The sequence below is a fragment of the Sceloporus occidentalis genome, unplaced genomic scaffold (genome assembly GCF_023333645.1).
Source record: "Sceloporus occidentalis isolate IW3139 unplaced genomic scaffold, rSceOcc1.0.p SCAF_67, whole genome shotgun sequence".
Classification (NCBI taxonomy): Eukaryota; Metazoa; Chordata; class Lepidosauria; order Squamata; family Phrynosomatidae; genus Sceloporus; species Sceloporus occidentalis.
The window spans coordinates 693,857-714,811 of NW_028317047.1; the positions used below are offsets into that span (position 1 = coordinate 693,857).

The 20,955-nt window shown below is 38.6% G+C and overlaps 1 protein-coding gene across 1 annotated transcript; it reads left to right on the forward strand.

Moving 5' to 3' along the window:
- The first annotated feature begins 431 nt into the window (after positions 1-431).
- On the forward strand, positions 432-20,563 carry LOC149286606 (outer dense fiber protein 2-like). The gene is made up of 9 exons (XM_089493836.1): positions 432-527; positions 621-737; positions 1,396-1,505; positions 1,588-1,723; positions 2,074-2,184; positions 2,528-2,617; positions 2,909-3,037; positions 5,485-5,585; positions 20,329-20,563. The coding sequence occupies exons 1-9, from the start codon at positions 432-434 to the stop codon at positions 20,561-20,563; spliced, it is 1,125 nt and encodes a 374-aa protein (XP_089349962.1).
- The last annotated feature ends 392 nt before the right edge of the window (positions 20,564-20,955 follow it).

Genomic DNA, 20,955 nt, shown 5'->3' on the forward strand with positions numbered 1-20,955 from the left:
ATAAATAAATAAAATCCCCGGGCGCCACACATGCCGTCAAACCCACCTCCGGGCCAGCCGCGAGCCGCCCGCAGCTGTGGCCCGAGTCCCCATTCCCCGTCGCACAAGTTGCTCGCGGCCGTCCGGCGTGTTTTTTGCCAAGTCCCCGTTTCTGGCATGCCAAGTTGCTTGAAAAACCCTGGAAGTCAATGAGGTCGGATTCGCTGGCCGCATCCGACCCGGGCTCCGTCGACCTCGGACTGACGGGCCGGGTTTTCCCGGTGGAGTCCCTCCTTCGCCCTGGCCCGCCGGCGGATTGTTAGGGGAGCCGCTCAAGTTGCCCGGAGCCGGCTCGCACGTGCCGCCTCCGCCGCAGGCAGCCGGGCCCGGGGTCCTCCGCCCGGGGCTCCCCTGACCTCTCTTTGACTGTGGCTCTGCTTCCTTTCTCATTCATGTTAACGTTTCTTCCTATTCAGCATCTCCAGCTGAGGCTTTATGAGAAAGAGAATGAAGTGGATGACCTTCTTCTTCAACTGCAGACAGAAAAGGTTTGGATATCCATCATTCGCCTTCCAAGGCCAGTTTTGTTAGGAATTTTCTTATATTGTGACTGATGTTGGATACAATTAGCTTTTTTTTAGGATAAAGCTCAGAAAGCATCAGAACTGTCTAAGTCTCTGGATGCAACAAAAGCTCATTTGCAGGGGCAGCTCAGAAGTTGTGAGGTAGAGAACAACCATCTAACTGTCCAGCTCAAGGTATAGTCTGATCCACCTCATTTTTCATCTGTTTTCAGGATTCTTTGCATGACGCAGAATGTATCTTATTATATGTATATCATTATTCTTTTTCATTCCCATCTACCTTGTTGGTGCCCTGTTAGCATGTAGAACTTTCCTGGTCCGTTTTAACTCTAGATCATTTGTTGTATTTCAGAATCTGGAGCGTGCTGAAGTCCAGAATAAGATAGAAATGGAGAAGACCAAAAAATCCGCCAGAGCATTGAAACAGTGAGCAGAACGCAGCGAGGAGACGGTGCAAACACTGAACGCACAGCTTGCAGAAAAAGTAAGTCAACACAAGGTGCTAAGTAGGCACTATGACTTGGCGTGCACATATTTCAGTAGTAAGGCGTTGTATATGTTATTACTGTAATTATCCTCTATAGCTATTTAACAGTCACAAAATTGACACTATTAAAAGATCAGTTGGCCCTTCCCCAAAAAGTAATGAATGTTTGTAATTTTTTTTATCGGGTAGTACTTTAGCATTCAAAGGTTATATTGGGGAAGCTTTTATTGCTGAATTCAAATAATTTGGGATAGAAGAAGAGACAGAAAAGTGTAATAAATAAAAATAATTGTGTTTTTCTTTGGTTTTTCATTCCGCTCCATATGTATTTGGTTTTTTTGGCAGAATGCAGAACTGGATCGGTCCCTGTCCGACATCGACAACTGGAAAAGCCGTCACAGAGCCTATATGAATGAGAAGAGTGAAATGGAGAAGGTCATCGGTACACTGAACAAGTAAGAGGATTCACTAAGTCCATAGCAGGAACCTTGGATGATGCATGAACAATTTTACTATTGTCCTTCCTCACTTATCTAGTCGTATAACAGAACTGCTGGAAGACATTCAGACCAATGAGGAGATGTCACGTCTAGATCAGGAATCACTCATGGAGAAACTTCACCAGCAGAATACAGAGAACACCTTTTTTAAACAAGAGCATGAGAAACTAAAGGTTAGTCCTTCGTACCTCTCACCAGCAGGGGATCAATATGGGTGATTTATTGTAAATGAGTAAAAACATCTTCTTTTCTTAAAAAAGATTAAAACTACTTGTGATTGCTATGCATATGGGGAGATTCTGTAGAATGCCTCCACGCTTTTGCAAGGGGGATTAATCGGCCATTGTGGATTAAAGTGCATATGGTGGCTAGACTGTGCCTTTAAAGTGAGAACATGGTGGACATATCCATGGATGCCCAAGCAAGAGGCTAAAATAATTTGCCTTGTGTGAATCTCTCTCTCTCACTGAATTTTGTATGTGAACAGTTTAAATAAACAAAGCACTCCTTCTGTCACTTGCAGTCTACTTTGGCCACAGCGGAGGAGAAACTGGCATTTTCTCACAATGAAGTACAACAGCTGCAGAGTTCCCTGCATCAGTATGAAGGTCTGGTTGATACCTACAAAGATCAGGTTTGTCATATGGATATTTTGCGGGTACACCACTAGTACTGTGCTTCCTCTAGCCACAATCTACATTTCTTGGGGTTTTCTCCTTTGCTGTTCTGAAAAATATTTGAATTGTGCCATTTCATATACAACCTAATAACTTTGTAATTGTCTTCACTAATTGCTATTTTGTTATCAATAAATCTGCACCAGCTTTGTGTCTAACATGTTGGTATTTTACATTACATTACAAAGAGAATAGGGCCTCTGCTGCTAAATGAGATGGTCATTTACATGGAAAAGACAATATGCTTTATAAGTTTGCATGAGAATCTCTCCTGAAATGGAAGTCCCTATTCTCTTACAGGTTGAAAAGGCTCGGATGGAGGCTCGTGAAGTCTGCAAGCAGCTGGAAAATTGCGACAAAAAAACGCCAAAGGATCTGGAAGTTGGAGAGGTAAAATATTAACCCTATTTCCTCCTTGGATTTGGGATTTCATTTCCGTTCCATCACAAGACAAAGGGAGTTGACATAGCTTGTGATGTTCAGGGCACCTGAGAGACTCTGGTATAGAGCAACCCACCTTTTATGGCTTTATACTGTATCTCCTATAATTTTTCCTCCTCCTTTTTCATCTTCAAGTAAGTAAAGTTAAAACTTGTTCTGGATGTTATTACCATACTTCATTTAAGCTGCACTCAGCCAGTGACACTTCCATAACTGAGTATAACATTGATCTTACTTTAGAGTTACCATGCATGTGTGGAGATGGTAAAGCAATCAGAGAGGAAACTTCAAGATTGTCAAGAACTGCTGCTGGATCAGGAGCGAAAGAACATAGAGCTCACCAGTATCATCTTTGACATGCGCACTGGGGTAAGGAACTGGCACAGCAATAACTCTTCAAGCAAGGCATTTGGGTCTAAGACATTGTTGTTGCCTTAAACCCCTTGATGACAATTGCCGGTCCGGGCACGTCACGGAAAATCAAGTCGTTAACGACAACTGACATGCCAGGACCAGCACGTCTTTAAACGGGTGCAGAAAGCGATCTACTTTAGCTTTCTGCACCCAAACGGCGTTGCTGTAATGCCTCGACCTCGAGGCATTCAGCAACGCCACGATCGTCACTCGGGGCCATCTCTGGCCCCTCCCCGGAGAGCGGTCACAGCCGCCGCTGCCGGTGATCTTCACCATCAGCAAGATGGTGGGGTAAAAAACAATAAAGACGAAAAAGTTGAAAATACAGGTACTGCATTCAACCATGCAAGTCAATGGAGCCCAGCTTTCTAATCACAGTGTGATTAGTAAAAATAAATTAAAAAATAAAATAAAATTAATAATAATTAGAAAAAAATAGTAAAAAAAACAGTAAAATGTAAAAATAATTTCCCACTGATGTCACTATCAGGGGAACCTTCAAGTTGAAAAAAAAATGTTACATTTTTTTTTAAAAAGGCAAAAAAAATAAAATATATATATAAAAAATATATTTTTGTGAGCAAGTCCTAAAATTAGCATATTAGCTTAAAACAATTCTCGCATGGAAAGAGTTAAAATACTGGCATATTAAATGCCCATGGGGTGTCTACTTTTAAAAAATGTATGATTTGATGGGGTAAAATGAATTGGCCGGGTTCAACAATGTCCCAAATAACACGGGGGGAAGGATGGCCACACATCTAATTTCCAATTAGAAAAATGCACACGTACCAAATGTGGCCTTTTAGTTCCCCCACAAAATGACAAACCCATGCATGTGGAGTATCACTGTACTCAGGAGATGTTGCTGAACACATATTGGGGTGTCGTGTGACAGCGGCATAAACCAGGAGCTGTAAATTCATACATAAAGTAGGTGTGTGGGGGAAAAATACACACAAAAAAATACTACTGCAAACTTAATGTGTGGTGGTAAAATGTGTGCATGCAAAGAGTTAAAATACCAGCATTTAAAATACCCTGGGGTGTCTAGTTTTCAAAAATATATGGTTTTGTTGGGCACACTGAAATGGCCCGGCTCAAAGATGTACCAAACACTGCATGGGCAGTGGATCCCCAAATGCCAAAGTTCAACATTGAAAAATGCGCATGCCCCAAATGTGGCCCTTTTGCCCCCAAACAGCCAGGCAAAATCATTCATGTGAGGTATCTCTGTACTCAGGAGATGTTGCTGAACACATATTGGGGTGTTTTGTGATAGTGACATATACGAGAACCTTTTAATTCATACCTGAAGTAAAATGTGTGTGACAAAACAAATGCAAAAAAAATTACTACCATAAAGTTTGACAAAGGCTGATGGTAGAATTAGTGCTTGGAAAGGGTTAAAATACTAGCATTTGGAATACCCTGGGCTGTCTAGTTTTTAAAAATATATGATTTGATGGGGTAAATTGCGTGGGCCAGCTTCAAATATACCCGAAATGGCACATGGGAGGAAGAATTACCAGATTTGGAAAAAATGGCTTTGAAATAGCAAAACGCTACTTGTACTTATTGCTCCATAATGTGTAGAAAAAAGCAAAAAAACATAAAAACACTGGGTATTTTTAAACTCAGGACAAATAGTAGAATCTATTTAGCAGGTTTTTTCATTACCTTTTTTAGATGAGTAAAAGATTTTTCAACTAAAAGTTAGAAACAGTAATTTTTTTCTAAATTTTTCACCATATTTTATACTTTTTTTTAATAGTAAATAATAAGATACAATCAAAACAATGTCATCTAAAGAAAGCCCTTCTTGTCCTGAAAAAAACAATATCTAATGTGTGTGGGTTCAGTAAACGGGGAAGAAGAAAATTATAGCTAAACACGAGCAGCGCAGAAATGTTAAAACGGCCATTGTCACGAAGGGTACAAAAAGTAAAATCAGCCTTTGTCACGAAGGGGTTAAATATGTCTGTTATTTATATATAGATTTTCTTGGGGGGGGGTATTTTTTTCTTTTGTCTAACCACTTAATCCCCAGTAACAAATTAAATGTTTTTATGGGTGTGTAGAACAGTAACCAACTTTTTTTTTTTTTTCTGTATCCCTGAACATATCTCAAAACGTGTGTGCTCTATTTACACATTCATAGCTGCTTCACTTCTTCTGGGGCTGACAGTCATGTGGTGTTGACCAGTAGTTAGTGTGATGTTACTGCAGGCTATAAAAGGTTAATAAAGAGGGGTTTTGTCTTGTTACCCTTTAAAGGCATATTTATTTATACAAAATCATGGAGCATTGGACTGGACTACTAATATCCTCTATTTGTTTGTGTTTTTCATGTCTTCCTTGTTCTTGTATATGATATATATTAAGACATGTTGTTTTGGCAGATGGAGAAACAAGAAGAAAAGGTTTTGTCAACAAGAGAGAAGTACCAGTCTGCTTTAGAAGAAAACAACTGTTTAGTTGCTAAACTAGCAGATCTGGAAAGGTAAGTTGATCTGGATGTTTTTCACTTAAGTAATGATTTACATCATGACGATTATTATTCTGGAAGAACGATTCTTTCTTTCTATTTTTCTCCTTTTCTCCTTTGTGTTTGTGTTGAATTATTGCTAAGTGGGTGATGGACAAAATCTGACCACGCATCCTTGATTGGCTTCTTTTTTTACCAGCAAACTGGATGATGCAGGAATCCAACAGAAAGATCTTATGCAGATTGTGGCCAAACAAGAAGATTTTCTCCAGCAGAGCTAGTGGAAGCTAGAAGGAAGGGATCGTGACTGCGCAGCTATGGCACGCCAGCTGAATGCTTATTTTGCAGAACAGGTAGGATGTATATGGTGGACACCCAAAGTGTCACAGAGCGCCTTAGGCAATTTCATCCTAACATCTGAAACTTTTGCAGGTTAATCAAGCAAGAGAATGTGTGACATGTAAAGAAAGGGCAACACAGTCTAAAATCCTGGATCCTGGATGTTGGATATCTATGCCAACTTGTTTTTGCAGAAGTGGGTCTTTGCAGTATCTATGAGGGGAACTCTGATCTCTGACAGTCGGGGAAGGTCTGCGCGATGGATGCAAACAACCCCCGCTGCTAGCCACACCTCCATCCGGCTGCAGCGGAAGTTGTCTACGCGGATCGCGTGGACGTCAACCCGCTGCCCCGGAATACAGCAGGAAATTGGAAGCATCTGAAACTTTTGCAGGTTAATCAAGCAAGAGAATGTGTGACATGTAAAGAAAGGGCAAGACAGTCTAAAATCCTGGATCTTGAGACCCAGCTTAGCATAACCAAAGCTGAACTGATTGAAATCCTCTGCATCAAAGAAGAGGTGAGTATATGGTCCAAGTCATCTAAAAATAAGAGTTTATGGAAGCCTAAGCATAGATTTTTTAAAAAAAATTTAAGTGTTGTGCTAGTTTGTTGGATATCTATGCCAACTTGTTTTTGGAGAAGTGGGTCTTTGCAGTATCTGCCAGGCGCATTTGTTTGGGCAGGAGTCTTTTTATATCCTTAGCAGATGCCTGTTTGACCTACCTATACACCTCTATCGTCACACTGCAGTCACCACCCCAGATCTGGAATGGGCTCATGCAACATGTGACAGATCGGGACTATGAGGAAATGTCCATAACGATTTTAAGTCCTGTCTGACACAGTTGTGTGGCGCTAATATCAGAACTCATTCCTCATGCACATTTCTCCCTTTTCTGCTATACATTGTTCCCCTGGATGTTGCAGTAGATAAAGTTCTGGCAGATGATTTAGTTTTTTGTGATTTATTTTTGTGTACCTCAATGCAACTTTTTATTTTAACTGCTAGCTACTAATTTAAACAAATGCTGTCCACTCATTTTGGTTTTCTTTTCACGACCAGACTGAATGCCGGTTCTAGAGCTGCCTGCAGGATCTAAAAGACAAATTGGAACTGTCCGAGAGCATCAACCGCGGCATGCAGGCCTACGTTCAGTTCCTGAAATCCTCTTACTCTAATGTATTCGGAGAGCCTGCCTTTTCCAGCACTCTTATTCACCCTCAATCTCTGATGTAGAAAGGGTTTGGAAGTCACTCTTCCAAATAAACCAAAGTTTGAAGAACGCCGGAATTAAGAGACAACACCATATCTCTATAACATCATATATGACAAGCCACTGTTGAGATTTTTGTAGCTATTGTAGTTGTTTGATAATCTTGTTAAATCAAAAACTAGAAAATTTTAAAAATTAATGTAGATCTTCTAGAGAGAAACGTATGAAAATCTAATATTTATATTTCGTGTTCTAATGATTAAATTCTTTAAATTTTTGTTTTTGTAATTTGATACAATCTAATTCACAGTGTGTGATTTATAAATAATTTTTATCGTATGGTAAATGTAATTATACCAGTACTGTGGATTCATGTTTTATTATAATAAACTGGAAATTAATTTTTTATTGTGATTTGTTACGGACATTTACAAAATAAATTTTGTGGTGCTGAGTAAAAGGATTGTGGTGGTGCTAATTTGTACTAATTGTTCCAATGCATGGTATTGGATTGAGGGTAATCTGGGATGAAACATTAAATCGCTAAATTTTAAAAATGATTTTTCTCCATTGCCTTCAACACTCATTATGTACCATTCTAATATACGCACACTATTAATTTAACCCCTTAAAGACAGCTTTTTTATGCTCTAGGACCAGAGCAATGTTTTTCTTAAACAATTTTTCTCTTTTTCAGTTATTGGGTATTACATCTATCTATCTATTCACCCATCAGCAAGTCAGTGGGTGGGATTAGACGTGTGCATTCGTATTCAGGCGAACATGAAAACGAACACAAAGAGTGCATTTTTATGTTCGTCCCGAAGAAACGAAGAAGCGGCGGTAAAACGTACACAAAGATGAAGACGCACAAAACGAATAATCTTCGTCTTCGTCTACTAATCTCCCTGGTCCCCTGCCCATCTAGCCTACCTTATCCATGCAGCATCACAGGGGTTGACGGAAGCGGAAATCCGTAGGTTCGCCGTCAGGGGTTAAGGGGCCATGCGAACGACTTTATTGGTCGCCTGCAGGGTCCTCCTCTGGCATCAACCAATTGACAACATTGACAGTAGAAATCAGAGACAACATCAGAGACAAGCCACTGTTGTGATAGTTTCTGTAGTTATTGTAGTTTTTTGATAATCTTGTTAAATCAAAAACTAGAAATGCTTAAAAAAATTCTATTAAATTGTTCATTATTTTTAATCTCCCTTTGGTGTTTTTAATTCTAGAAAAAGCTTTTTTTATTATTTATTTTTGCCTATGTCTCCAAGACAAGCCACTGTTGGGATCTGGATTGGCTTTACGTGTGACTCCAGGTTGCCGAATTTATGGAATGCTAGCAACCTATTCAATTTTGACTTTATAAACCATCTCCATGGATATTTATAATGTTTTAGTTTCCTTATGTATATTGAAGTTTTTAGATAATCTGATGAAGCAGATCAAATCCTGGGTGACACCACAACATACCAAAAGTTAAGGGAAGACCCAACAAAAGTGTTTCGATGCAAACTGAGAAATGTATTAGAGGAAGGGAGAAATGCTGTGATCTTAAAGAAAAATGAATTTAATTTTCATAATATTGAGTTCCCTAAAACAGCTGTCTTTTATTTTTTGCCAAAGATCCACAAAAGTTTAACAAATGCACCCGGTAGGCCCATTATAAGTGGAATTAATTCACTAACCAGTAACATGTCCCATTTTCTCCTTCGTATGTACAAGACACAAAACACATTTTGAATATTTTAAAAGACATAAAATAGACATCTAATTACCTTTGGGCGACAATAGATGTCTCCTCTTTATACACAGCGAAGTTTTACAAAGAGACACAACCATAAACCCATTACAAAGTAAATTTATTCTTGATTGCATTAGTTTTATTTTGAAACAAAACTATTTTTGGTTCAATCACAAATTTTATTTGCAGTTATGGGGTACAGCCATGGGCACCAGGTTTGTACCAAGTTATGCCAAGTCAAGTCCATCTGGACCAACAACCCGTTTGGTGCAAATCTGGTGCTCTGGAAATGCTAGATAGATGACATTCTAATTATTTGGGAAGGATCCAAAGATCTTTTGGACCAATTGGTTACATGACACACCGAAGGGACAAGTGGCGCCTACTGGAAGAAACTGCACAAATGATAATGACTTCTTTAATCAAAGTCAACAACTATTAAAAAAGTTTGAAGAAAGACATTACCCATAAGAGTTACTCTTAAACACTTTTGAACAGATTAAGAAGACTAATAGAGAAGATCTTCTAAAAAAAAAGAGATTTAAAATTAAAATAGGGGGTTTGTTTTTTCCTTTTTTAACAAAATACAATGACAAATGCGTGTGAGATTAAGAAAGCGATAAATAAACGTTGGCCTATTTTTAGACAAGATAACATATTGGGAAACTATCACCCTGAAATGCAGAAAATAATTTGACACTAACTGTGGGTCCAAGTATTTTACCAGATCTAGACGCAATGAAGGAAGATCATTTTTTATCTAAGAAAACCCCAGGTTTTCATCGGTGCGGCAGATGCAAAATGTGCAAAATATGTAGTCTACAAAATAAGAAGATCACTACTTTTAGATGCACAATAACCGGCAAAGAATACAAAATAAGACATTTTATTCATTGCAAATCCCATAATGCTGTTTATTTACTAGAATACAAATGCGGTATTCAATATATCGGCCGGAACTCAAGGACACTCAAAGTGCACTTTTTTATTCTTTATCATGAAATTACAAATATGATTAAATCTGTAAGATCAGTTATTCATGTATCATTGAAGATAATCAGTAGATACACATTTATTTACACTGTATCTTCTCTTTCCAGATGGTTGAAAAAAGTTTCTGACATCAGATTGCTTCTCCTTTAATAAGACATCAGTATTTTATTGTTCCCCTTTAGAATTGTTAGATCGATTATTGGGGTTTCATCGTATATATATATAATATATTCAATCAGTTTCTTAGGTACCATTTCATCAAATGTAATCAGGTGATACACTATTAGAATTATGCAAAGGTTAATAATTGTATTTAATCTTCTACATTTATATAATCTTTTATATTTATATGGTGTTCTGTGTATAGTATTCTGTGGGTTTGATTTGTTATAAGAAGATTTATTCACTAAAGATTTAGTAGACAACCTCCGCTGCCGGCACTTCCGCCAGGGGTTCTATGGTGGAGCACCGGCGTGACATTACCTTTCCGGTATTAATTAGATAAAATACTGCTTTACCATTCCACGCATGCATTTTTTTCTCGAAAAATAAATTTTTCTTTAAAAGAGCAGCAAACTTTAAGGGTACGGCCTATAATCGAGCCAATATGGTATTTATTTATTTATATATTTATAAATAAGTTCAGAAATGTATTCATACAATGTATTTATTTATTTATATTAAAAATAGGCACTTTATTTATTTAAGCAGCACTTTATAAATAATTTTAGTTCTATTTATAAAATATTTTAGTCCTACTTAAACACTCACTTATTTAAACATTACTAAAAAAATAGAAGTATCCTTTTATGTATGGGGTTAATCATTGCTAACATACTGTAGCACTTTGTTTAGCATATGTATGGAGATAATATCCTATTTTTATTTGTAATAAAGTGTTACTATTTTAATAGTGTCCTTTATTTAGTATTCGTTACCCAAACTTGGGGTATTATTTAGGGAGTTCATTATAATTCTGCAGAATTGATTTTTGGGACATTATTTAGCTACCATCAGTAACAAATGTTATTTGGGGATCCGTCTCTATCCCTTTAGAGTGACCTTTAATAGTTTAATAATATAAAGTGAACTGACGTCACACGTAACTAACATATATCCTTCTATTCCATATAAAATCATTCAATAACTTTAAAACATCTCTTGTGTCTCTTAAATAAGCTTTCATAGAGACGGCTATAGGTTGTGATTACTGATCTATATATTCGTGAGAAATCAGATGAAGTGGATTGGATGTCGGATATTATTGGTCGGCCAAAAGGATTGGTAACGTTTTTATGTACTTTATGGTACCTGCAAATTAATATAGCTCCTCCAAGGTCAATTTGATTATATAATGAGGTAAACAATTTTATTAACTATTTTCCTTAATGTCATTTAAAAAAAAAAAAATTTTTACTTATTTTGCCTGACACCAGAAAGTACCATTTAAAAAAAAATAATAGCCTTGTACACACAGATATTGCCATATTAAAAATAAAAATGATCTGGCAGTGTCAGACCATAATAGATGTTTTGTAGATAACTCTGGCTAAAGCTGATAAAAAACCCAGCGATTCGTTGCACCAAAAACTAAAAAAAAGATAATTTTATTTTCTATCTTCCAAATTCAATTTGAAGCTTGTAGTTTTCTAACCAACGTTTGAAGGAAGTGATTTCCAAAAGGGAACTGTGATTAGGAACGTGTTGTGGACCTCTTCAGAATGGAACTGGCTGCTTGCCCTCTCTTCAAAAATTAGAATAACCAATTCGTTTCATAAAGATTTCTATAACTGCTGGTGTGACAAGAGAACCACAGCCCAACTACACATGTACAGTGATATTTGTTATATTATAATTAATTATATTTATATCATAATTTCATTTTATATTTTAAGTGTCTCACCAGTTACTGAAATTAGCAGAGGGTTAGTATGAGTGTATGATGTGAGATGGTGAAAGCCTGTATCTTTACTGCAATCACCTAAGAGTAAAAGTGTCTGTGGAGTCAAAGTAGTCACAAACAATTTTTAGCAAGGGAAATGCCACAGCCCTAGACAGAGAATCCATACACAATTCCAAAGAGTATTATTTATGCAAAAAAAATAACAGTTAATTTTAATATTATATAGTGTATTCATATTGATTTATCTTGCTTAATGGATGTAGTGATCCCAAGATTTTTTTATCTAAACCTCAAGTGTCCATTAGCCCTTAGGTCATAATAACAAAATTGAACATATCTAAGTTTTAAATTGTGGTAACATACTGAGTAACCAAACAGCTACAAACTCCAAAAACAATCTCCAAGCATTTGCTTCTAGTGTTTACCTTGCTTTAATGCCTCTAAATGTGTTTTGTGATTGATGTACCTTTTGCTACTAACAAATGCTGTTTGGTGTGACAATTGTTAAAGGTACACCCCAGCCATACATATTATAACTTTAGAGGTGTCTTTACATTTTCATGTGCTACCCAGTGATGTATTGTGGCAGGCCTAGGGAGGAAAATCACTCTCTTGGGCGATCAGGACATTCAGTATCTTTAAGAAATGGAGAGCTAGGATGTCATATCCCAGGGCTCTGTGTCTTAAAGGCACGGTGCTACTTTTAACCCCTTAATGACAAAGCGCGTACATGTTGACCATGCCCACATGATCTATTCACTGCCAGTCGCTAGCTCAGCAGGGTTTTTTTGGGGGGGGGGTCTAATGATTCAAGTAGACAATCAATTGGTAAAAAATAGGACAATGGTGGTGCTGCAGCTAATCCTAAGGGTGCCTTTTTATGATAATTAATCTAAGTATATGCATTCTCCTTTGATGAGGCCCTGTTGGGATGCTGGTGTACCCATTTAAACAAAGTTTTATTCCGCACAAAATATTAGTATTTTTTTAAGGTACTTTAGCACTTACATAAAAATTGTGTGTTTAATTATGGTGGTGGAACAAATTACTCATGTTAAAGTACACATCGGAACTCACTGTGGTTAATATAACTGCAATTTATGTTTTGTAGAACTTTTGTGCATAAACAAATACTTTCATTTTTTAATTTATCCAACAGTAGGGCACAATTCAAATTTATTCCATTATTCATTACTTCTCTAACTAATCATCAGTTGAACCTAAAAAACAAATGTTCTTAATTTCACTGACCAGCAGTGGCGACTCTAGAAACAATATAATGGGGGGGGCACATACGATACCACAGTCAAAACTGGGGGGGGGGCATTAAAAATTTTCACCATTAAATCATATTACTGAAAAAACATATATATATACATATACATACATAATACTTGGGCATTCAACATGGGAAGCCTGAAGCCACAAGTTAGTGCGACTAATCCTTGAAATAAATATATAGAGTAAATAACACAATACCATAACTTTTCCACTAAATGATTTCAGGTCCTTGAATGTTTTGTCCCCTGAAGTCACTATAAATTCAGGAGGGCGTTTTATCTCTGGATAAGTAAAAATAGTTCCTACTGTAAATTAAGTGCCAGGAAACAGATAACCAAACACACACACAGGACAGGCTTTTCTACATCGACACCCAGACAGACACACCAGGATAGGCTCTGCCACACCGACACCCAAACACACACACCAGGACAGGCTCTGCCACACCGACATCCAAACACACACCCCAGGACAGGCTTTGCCACACCGACACCCAAACACACACACCAGGACAGGCTCTGCCACACCAACACCCAAACACACACACCAGGACAGGCTCTTCCACACGGAATCACGAACACACACCACGACAGGCTCTGCCACACCGACACCCAAACACACACACCAGGACAGGCTCTGCCACACCAACACCCAAACACACACCGCAGGACAGGCTCTGCCACCCGACACTCAAACACACAGCCCAGGACAGGCTTTGCCATATCGACATTCGAACACACACACTAGGACAGGCTCTGCCACACCGACACCCAGACACACACACACCAGGACAGGCTCTCTAACACTGACATCAACAACCAAAAACACACAAACAGCAGGACACAATCTACGACACAGACATCTACACCAGGATGGATTTTCCACACTGCATTGTCGTTGATACCCCCCTTAGTGTTTTTGCCACTTGTGTATTGATGCCTCAGCCAGCACCTTTTTAGTATAGATTAATGTGGTGTACTATTTGTCTTAATGCCCCCAGCAAGCCCCTCCCTTTATTATTGATTTATGTGATGGCCCCATCACATATACTCATTATACATGCATTTTTAACTACATAATAAGTATTTATCTCTTGAAATTGAAATATGATTTCAAAATAACAGCTAAACTGGCAGTTTCTTTAATATTAGATCCTGCTGCTGATATGTATTAATATTAGACCCTGCTGCCCATATATATAAATATTAGACCCTGATGCCGATAGCAGCTTTAGATCAACACGTTATTACATAAACCCAGCTTTGCATGTATAGATCAATTGAAATTCACTTGTAAACTCCGCACTGAAGGTATAGATCAAATAAACAGAATCAGACATACAAATTCTGTATTTGGAGGTATACAATAATAATGTATGGAAACATAACATAGCAGATATGGATCTACAGAATAACACAAAAACCCAGCTTTGCAGATAAAGATTAATTGGAATTCACATAAAAACTCAGCATTAAAGGTATAGATAAAACCCCTAAATTACAGGCACATATCACAGACTGCACACCCCAAAGCCAACCCAAATTATACACATAATACTTGCCCCAAACAGCCCAGCACGAGTCAACTTTGTCCCCAAACAGCCAGACCTGTGCCATCTTTGTCCCATAAACACCCTGCCTGTGCCATCTTGGTCCCCATGGCTCCAACACCCTGCTTGTGCCATTTTTACCTTTCCACAATAATACAACTGATACACACAAACACTTTTACAGTAACTCACTAATTCACACTTTCATTCACATAATTCATTCACACTATCATTTATTCTCTCACACAAATCATTTATACATTCTGACAAATTCATTAATTCTCTCCCTCATTCAGACAATTCATTTACATATTAATTCATACTCACTCATTCACACTCTTTATTTCAATATTCTAACTACACTCTTTCTCACTACCCCCCCATTTCTCACTATCTACTCCCTCTCCCTCCCTTACACATTTTCTACCCTCTGTCCCGCTTTCTATCTACCCTCTCCCCTACAGTGCAGTAAGATGCTTGCACTTTTTTTAGAAAAGGAAAAACGTCAGTTGAGATCTGTAAGATGTCTTAAATTACGTGACTAAAAAAGCATGTGGGCCACAAAGTAAAGGTTTGCCCACTGCAATTAAATGAAATATAGCCCTTCAGACTCCCAGACACAGTTTTTGCTGAGCCAGTGCTAGAGCTGACTAGAAGAAAGTATGCTTAACCAAACACATTTCCTGCAGGGCATTTAGCTGGGTCCTGTTATTATACTGGCTATATTTGTTTGAGAATATTTTCATTTCAATTGCTAACATGTAGTTATGTATAATTGTATGTATAATTTGCTGTGTATTCATGTAGTTATACTTTTGCCCATACCCAGTGATCCCTTGTTCCCATGAGCCCCTGGTGTCTGTGACCATCCTCAGGTCCACTCTGTGCCCCACACTCTGAATTGTTCCCATGAGCCCCTGTGTCTATGTGACAATCTCCCGGTCCCCTCTGTGCCCCAAACCATTGCATTGTTCCCAAGAGGTCCTCCAAAGCCCTATTGGTCATAGTTAGTGATAAGCGAACCAGTTTGTCCTTATAACCTTTGTGGCCTTTGCTTTCCACTGATAAACATGAGTCTGTTTTGTGCCCAAGCTTGTGTCGTGAGCTCATGTTTCCCGTAACAGGAGGATTCTGCAGATCCCATGCATTTGTGAGAGACACCACAAAATTTAAAATGGACCACACAGCCTATACATTAAAGTGCATCATCAAGCTGTAAGTAATGCTTAATCAGAACCCCAATAGCACATGATAATTAGTAGGGTTCATGTGTCTTCTTCATCTGGCCAAATCCAAAGGCCTTGTTTATGAGAACACCTTAATTACCTCAATTCTTTTATTCTGACCAAACTTATACTAGATGCTACTAGTTATTTGTGATCCTGTCATGGGAAGGCATTAATGTCTACTTTACCTAACATATAATGCATAAAAAGAACAAAATAATTTGCCAATTATTTACATAACATGGCACATATACAACACCCTTACCATATTTGTTGGCCTGTTTTAGCCTGTGATGTGATTGTTGCTGTCTTGAACTTAAGAAGAAATAGATAAACTAATGTATCAGATGTATGATGACCAAAGTCCCGTTATGTTTGCAGATCTCAGACTTACAATACCTGAATAAATAATTTACTCTGCTTATACTCAAATACATTCAAGTAAGTAGAAGAGTATCATGTCAGCCAATGTCTTACGGATAGAAAAGAGAAGAAATATCCTAATAAAAATGGTCAAAAAACACAAACAGTCATCGGCATAACAATAGCCAGATAAATCTCAGCGAGGCAGACATGAATTGCCTAGTACTTGTACAAGGGTCCCAGGTGAAGAAACATAACTGGCTATGCTGAAAAAGTGAATTACACTCTGTGTAAGCAAAAGTCTCTTAATGTAGGATTTTACCTTCCCGGAGTGTCAATAGATTCTGTGTGAAGAATACTACAATGTTATGGTAAATGTGACCGAAATATACCACACTATTATATACATTAAATTTGCACACTAAATATACACACTGCGGTGCCCCCGATTGGAGGATCAGGATGGCGTCACCTCAGTGCCTCCATATTAGTGGGAGTTGCCGCGGGGTTATGTCAGCGGAGATGAAAACAAAGAAAGATAGATTAAAGTAGATTAAAGATTGATGATTGAAGCTAGAATAGAGAAGTGAGATGATAGAAGATGAAGAAGATGCAGAGGAAGATGCAGATGTGGTCAGCAGAAGCGGCAGAGAAAAGTAGGGAAACATTTAGATGGCTTGAGAGAGTGAACGAGAGTAAAAGAATGAGTATGAGAAAGTGAGAGAGAGTGATTTTTTTGCAAATCAAAAATGCCCCCTAATTTTCAGCCAAAAGAAATGGACAGGGAAGGAAAACGAATGGGCCACAAAGGAACCAAATTGTCCAAACAGTTTTTGGCCCATTTGCACATATCTAACATATAGCTGTGCAAGTACTTTAGTAGTTAGTGGCAATTGCACAAACAACTCAAAACTCATAAACATAAATAAAGTTGCATTGTTATTTAAATATTTTTGACAACCTTGGAAAGTACCGTATTTGCTTGATTATAAGACAAGGTTTTTTTCAGAGCAAATGCTCTGAAAAATACCCCTCGTCTTATAATCGGGGTCGTCTTATAATCAGACTTCAACTAGAGGTCTGGCTATGAGACTAAGATCCAGATCCCCCTGTCTCATGCCCCCCCCCATTTAACACATGCCCCCCCCAAACTTACCAGTGTTCTGACTCCCTGGTGTGTAGTTGGGGCAGCGGGTAGACTTCTACGCGATTCGTGTAGGCAACTTCCGCTGCAGCCGGAAGGAGGTGCGGTTAGCAGCGGGGGCTGTCTGCGTCCATCGCAGGAGAGTTCCCCGCACCGGTTACTTTGCCTTTCGTTGTTACTTTCACTCACACTTACTTTTGCTCTCTCATGCTCTCATTCACACTCTGTTATGCTCTCTCCATATCTCCCTACCTTCTCCTTTGACCGCTTCAGTTTCCCTGTCTCGTTTCCAGTAGCTCTGCTTCTACTCTTGCCTCGTCTTGTTCTTCTGTCTTTTTTCTTCATCCGCTTCTCCCTGTGTCTTTTTTTTTTCATCCACTTCTCTGTGAACTTCTGCAAGAAGGCAAAGCCTCCAGGCACACCCTCTCTTCCAACTGGAGGAATGGGAAGAGGCTGTCCCTAAGGGAACGCCCTTTGTGGAAGTACTCCAAGAGCCCAGAATAATGAAGATGGATTCAAGGAGAAAGAGAAGTGTCTCTGCACCTCTTACCTGGCCAGAATACCAAACCATTGGGTGGTTTCTAAGCAACAAATAAACCACGTGTAAGGGGCTGAAGCTGCTTAAGAGGGCAGTGGGTCAGTGGGCAGGTAGGAGTCTGAGGTAGCTGAAGGGTACAGATGGGGAAATGAGGAAGTTGGGAGAAAGATGGCAGCTTAAGGGGGCAGTTAGAGGCTGAGGGATCAGATAGAAGGGTGAGGTGGCTGGAGGTGGTAGTCTTGGAGGTGAGATATGTGAGATATCTCACATGTCTCACATATCTTTACTCCAAATGTAACAGGACCCACTTTTGACTGATATTTCCACAGAATATTATCCCAAAAGTCTAGGCGGTCATCAAGATATATTTGGCAGCATCTCATTCATATTGTGGAATGGTGAACACTGTGTGGACAAGCAGTTCTTTAAATGTCAGGTTTTTTTGTGACCTCCTGGCTGGCCACTCCTTGGAAGGTTCTCCTTTATTCCAAGTTTTCCATTTGGTTAAATGGTTGATCTAGTAAGTAAGGGACAATCACATAAGGCCAGGTAGAATTTTTTCCTCTGAAACATTTAAAGTGTAACAAGTGTAACAAATATGCTAAAATACAAGAAATTTGGAAGGAGCAAATACTTTCACAGCACTGAACCCCTCAAACATGACTTGTTTGTGTTGTATGGATTTAAGGACATTGAATATAGTATAGCAGAACATGCCACTTCAGATAAAACATATGGATTTGGCACTGCAATACTTTGCTCATAAACAAACTGACTTTTAAATAGGCAAAATAAGTCCATATGAGACTTATCAGGAACTCATATCTATGTTTCTATGCCTACCTGTCTCCTTTGCATATTTTTTCTACCACTCTTCTTAATATAGAAGTCTTATTTTGCTCCAACGCTCCAAACTGTTGGTCAAAAGCTGGACTGCAACAGAGGTGTACTACATAGGCAATAGCTACACGCAGAGACACTGGCTGCAGGTTCCTAGGATGCTTGTATTGTTGTAGGTTGCTCACCCACAAGATAGATCACCCATAGATCTACCTATATCCTACCTGAGAGTGTGCAGACCACCTCGAATTCTGAAGATCTGTGCGACCAGAAACAATGTAATCCAACATTTGTCCAACAGTCATGGATGCCTGACAGTGGATCTCCAATTCTGGAGATTTGGAAAGACAATGAATGTGTGTGTCTTCATTACCAAGTAACATAAATAATGCAGCATATTAATGTATCTACCAGTGTAGAAATCCAGGTAGCTCAATCTGGTAAAAAAATACCATGAGGGCCTCCATGGCAGCACTTTATCTGGGCTGGTCAGTGGTCAGCAATATATAAAAATTCTACGTGTCTTGAAAAACATGGCCAATGTGGTCACCTTATTGTCATGTGACACAAAAGCAGATACAAATAGAAATGGAAAATGTTTCTTAAAAGTCTATGTTTCATTCAGAGGAAAGACTAACTTGGCTGGTCTTCTAAAGTTTATTTACTTAACATAACATTGAGTACAATTAATGTTTTGTCTAAGTAGAACAAAGCTTTAATTACCCACTGTGTTTCAGGACAGATCCCATGCCTGTATTCAGGTTTAGGAAACAGAGCTAAAGGTTTCTGTGGCTTTTAAGATCCTTATTGAATTCCTGACATTTCTAGGCTTATATTAATAAATAGACTTGTTGATAAGACAAAAGTGAATATCCACCCCCCAAAAAAACAACATTTTTAAAAAGGGATTAATCTACAATTCATGCACAGGCCAAGTATATAGCAACATGTATAAAAATCACACAATACACATCACACAATAATAACATATTTATTCATATACATACATAAATGCACATGCCTTTGCCTACTGACAATAAATGTGTACAACTGTGTACAAATGTGTACAACTGGCAATATATAATCATTGATGCCAATCATTTAAATCCTATGATTCCCATAAATGAAAAATGCATGTCTGATTTGAACCTTAACAAAATTACCTTGCCCTAACTTTCACCTTATCATAAAGTAACAATTGTATGTATGTTTATCACTATGTAATAAAAGGCATTATATCCACTAGGGACAAGCCATCACAGACACCCTTAACAAGAGGGACAAATTATTTACTTTCAATAAACAATCAAACCATTCAAAACAATACCATAAAATAATTTGCAAAACAATATTGACTTGTGCCTATAAACCAATACCATAAGAGAGAGCATACATAAAAACTATGTATTGGTCTAACTAAAGGTTTTTGTTAACTGCAATGTGCATTTTTTTAGATTTACAATTCATTATGTACTTTACAGAAACTGATTCAAACCTAGCAGGTTATGGGTAAAGAGCCTCCTAGTGGTGATAAGGTGAACTGCAGCCAGTAACCCAAGCATCCCTGACTCTCCCCTGATCAGCCTTTTAATATATCCCCTCCCCCCCTTTCCATCAGCCTGCAGGAGCTGGTGCAGAGATTAAAAGAACACAGGGTTCTGACACAATCCGTCCACGTTCAGCCTGAAAATGTTCCTGCTCCTTTTGCATTTGCATTTAAAAGCAAGACTGCAGAATTAACACAGTTTCTGGATAAGCTCATCAGAGCTGGCGAGGGTCAGGAGGAGTGGATGCTTTATGAGCTACTGCTGCTGCAGTGCTGTGTCTGTGTTTCCTCTAAGGAAGCTGAATAAACACAGCACTCTGCTTGTGAATGTGTGTATGGGGAGTGTCTTCAGCTTGCCTGCCCTGCTGTGTGGGTGCATATATATACAGTATGCCTGCCTGCATCTAAGCTAAGGCTGTTCCAATCTGTGTAGAGGGAAGGACCCAACTGCAGAGGCACCATCAGGACCACTGTTAACATCCTCTGGTTGCTTCATTCCTTATCCTAACCTGCTTTGCACATGAACAGGATTTTACTTGTAAGATACACAGCTATTTCCTTGGACCAGCCTTTCCGGCTGTATCAGCCTCTCCTTCTGTTCCTTTCACTCATCATGATCTGATTCTTCAATGCAGAGTGAGCAAGTTAGCTTACATAAATGTTAAGGAAGAGGAACAACTAAAATAGGGTCCAAGGAAG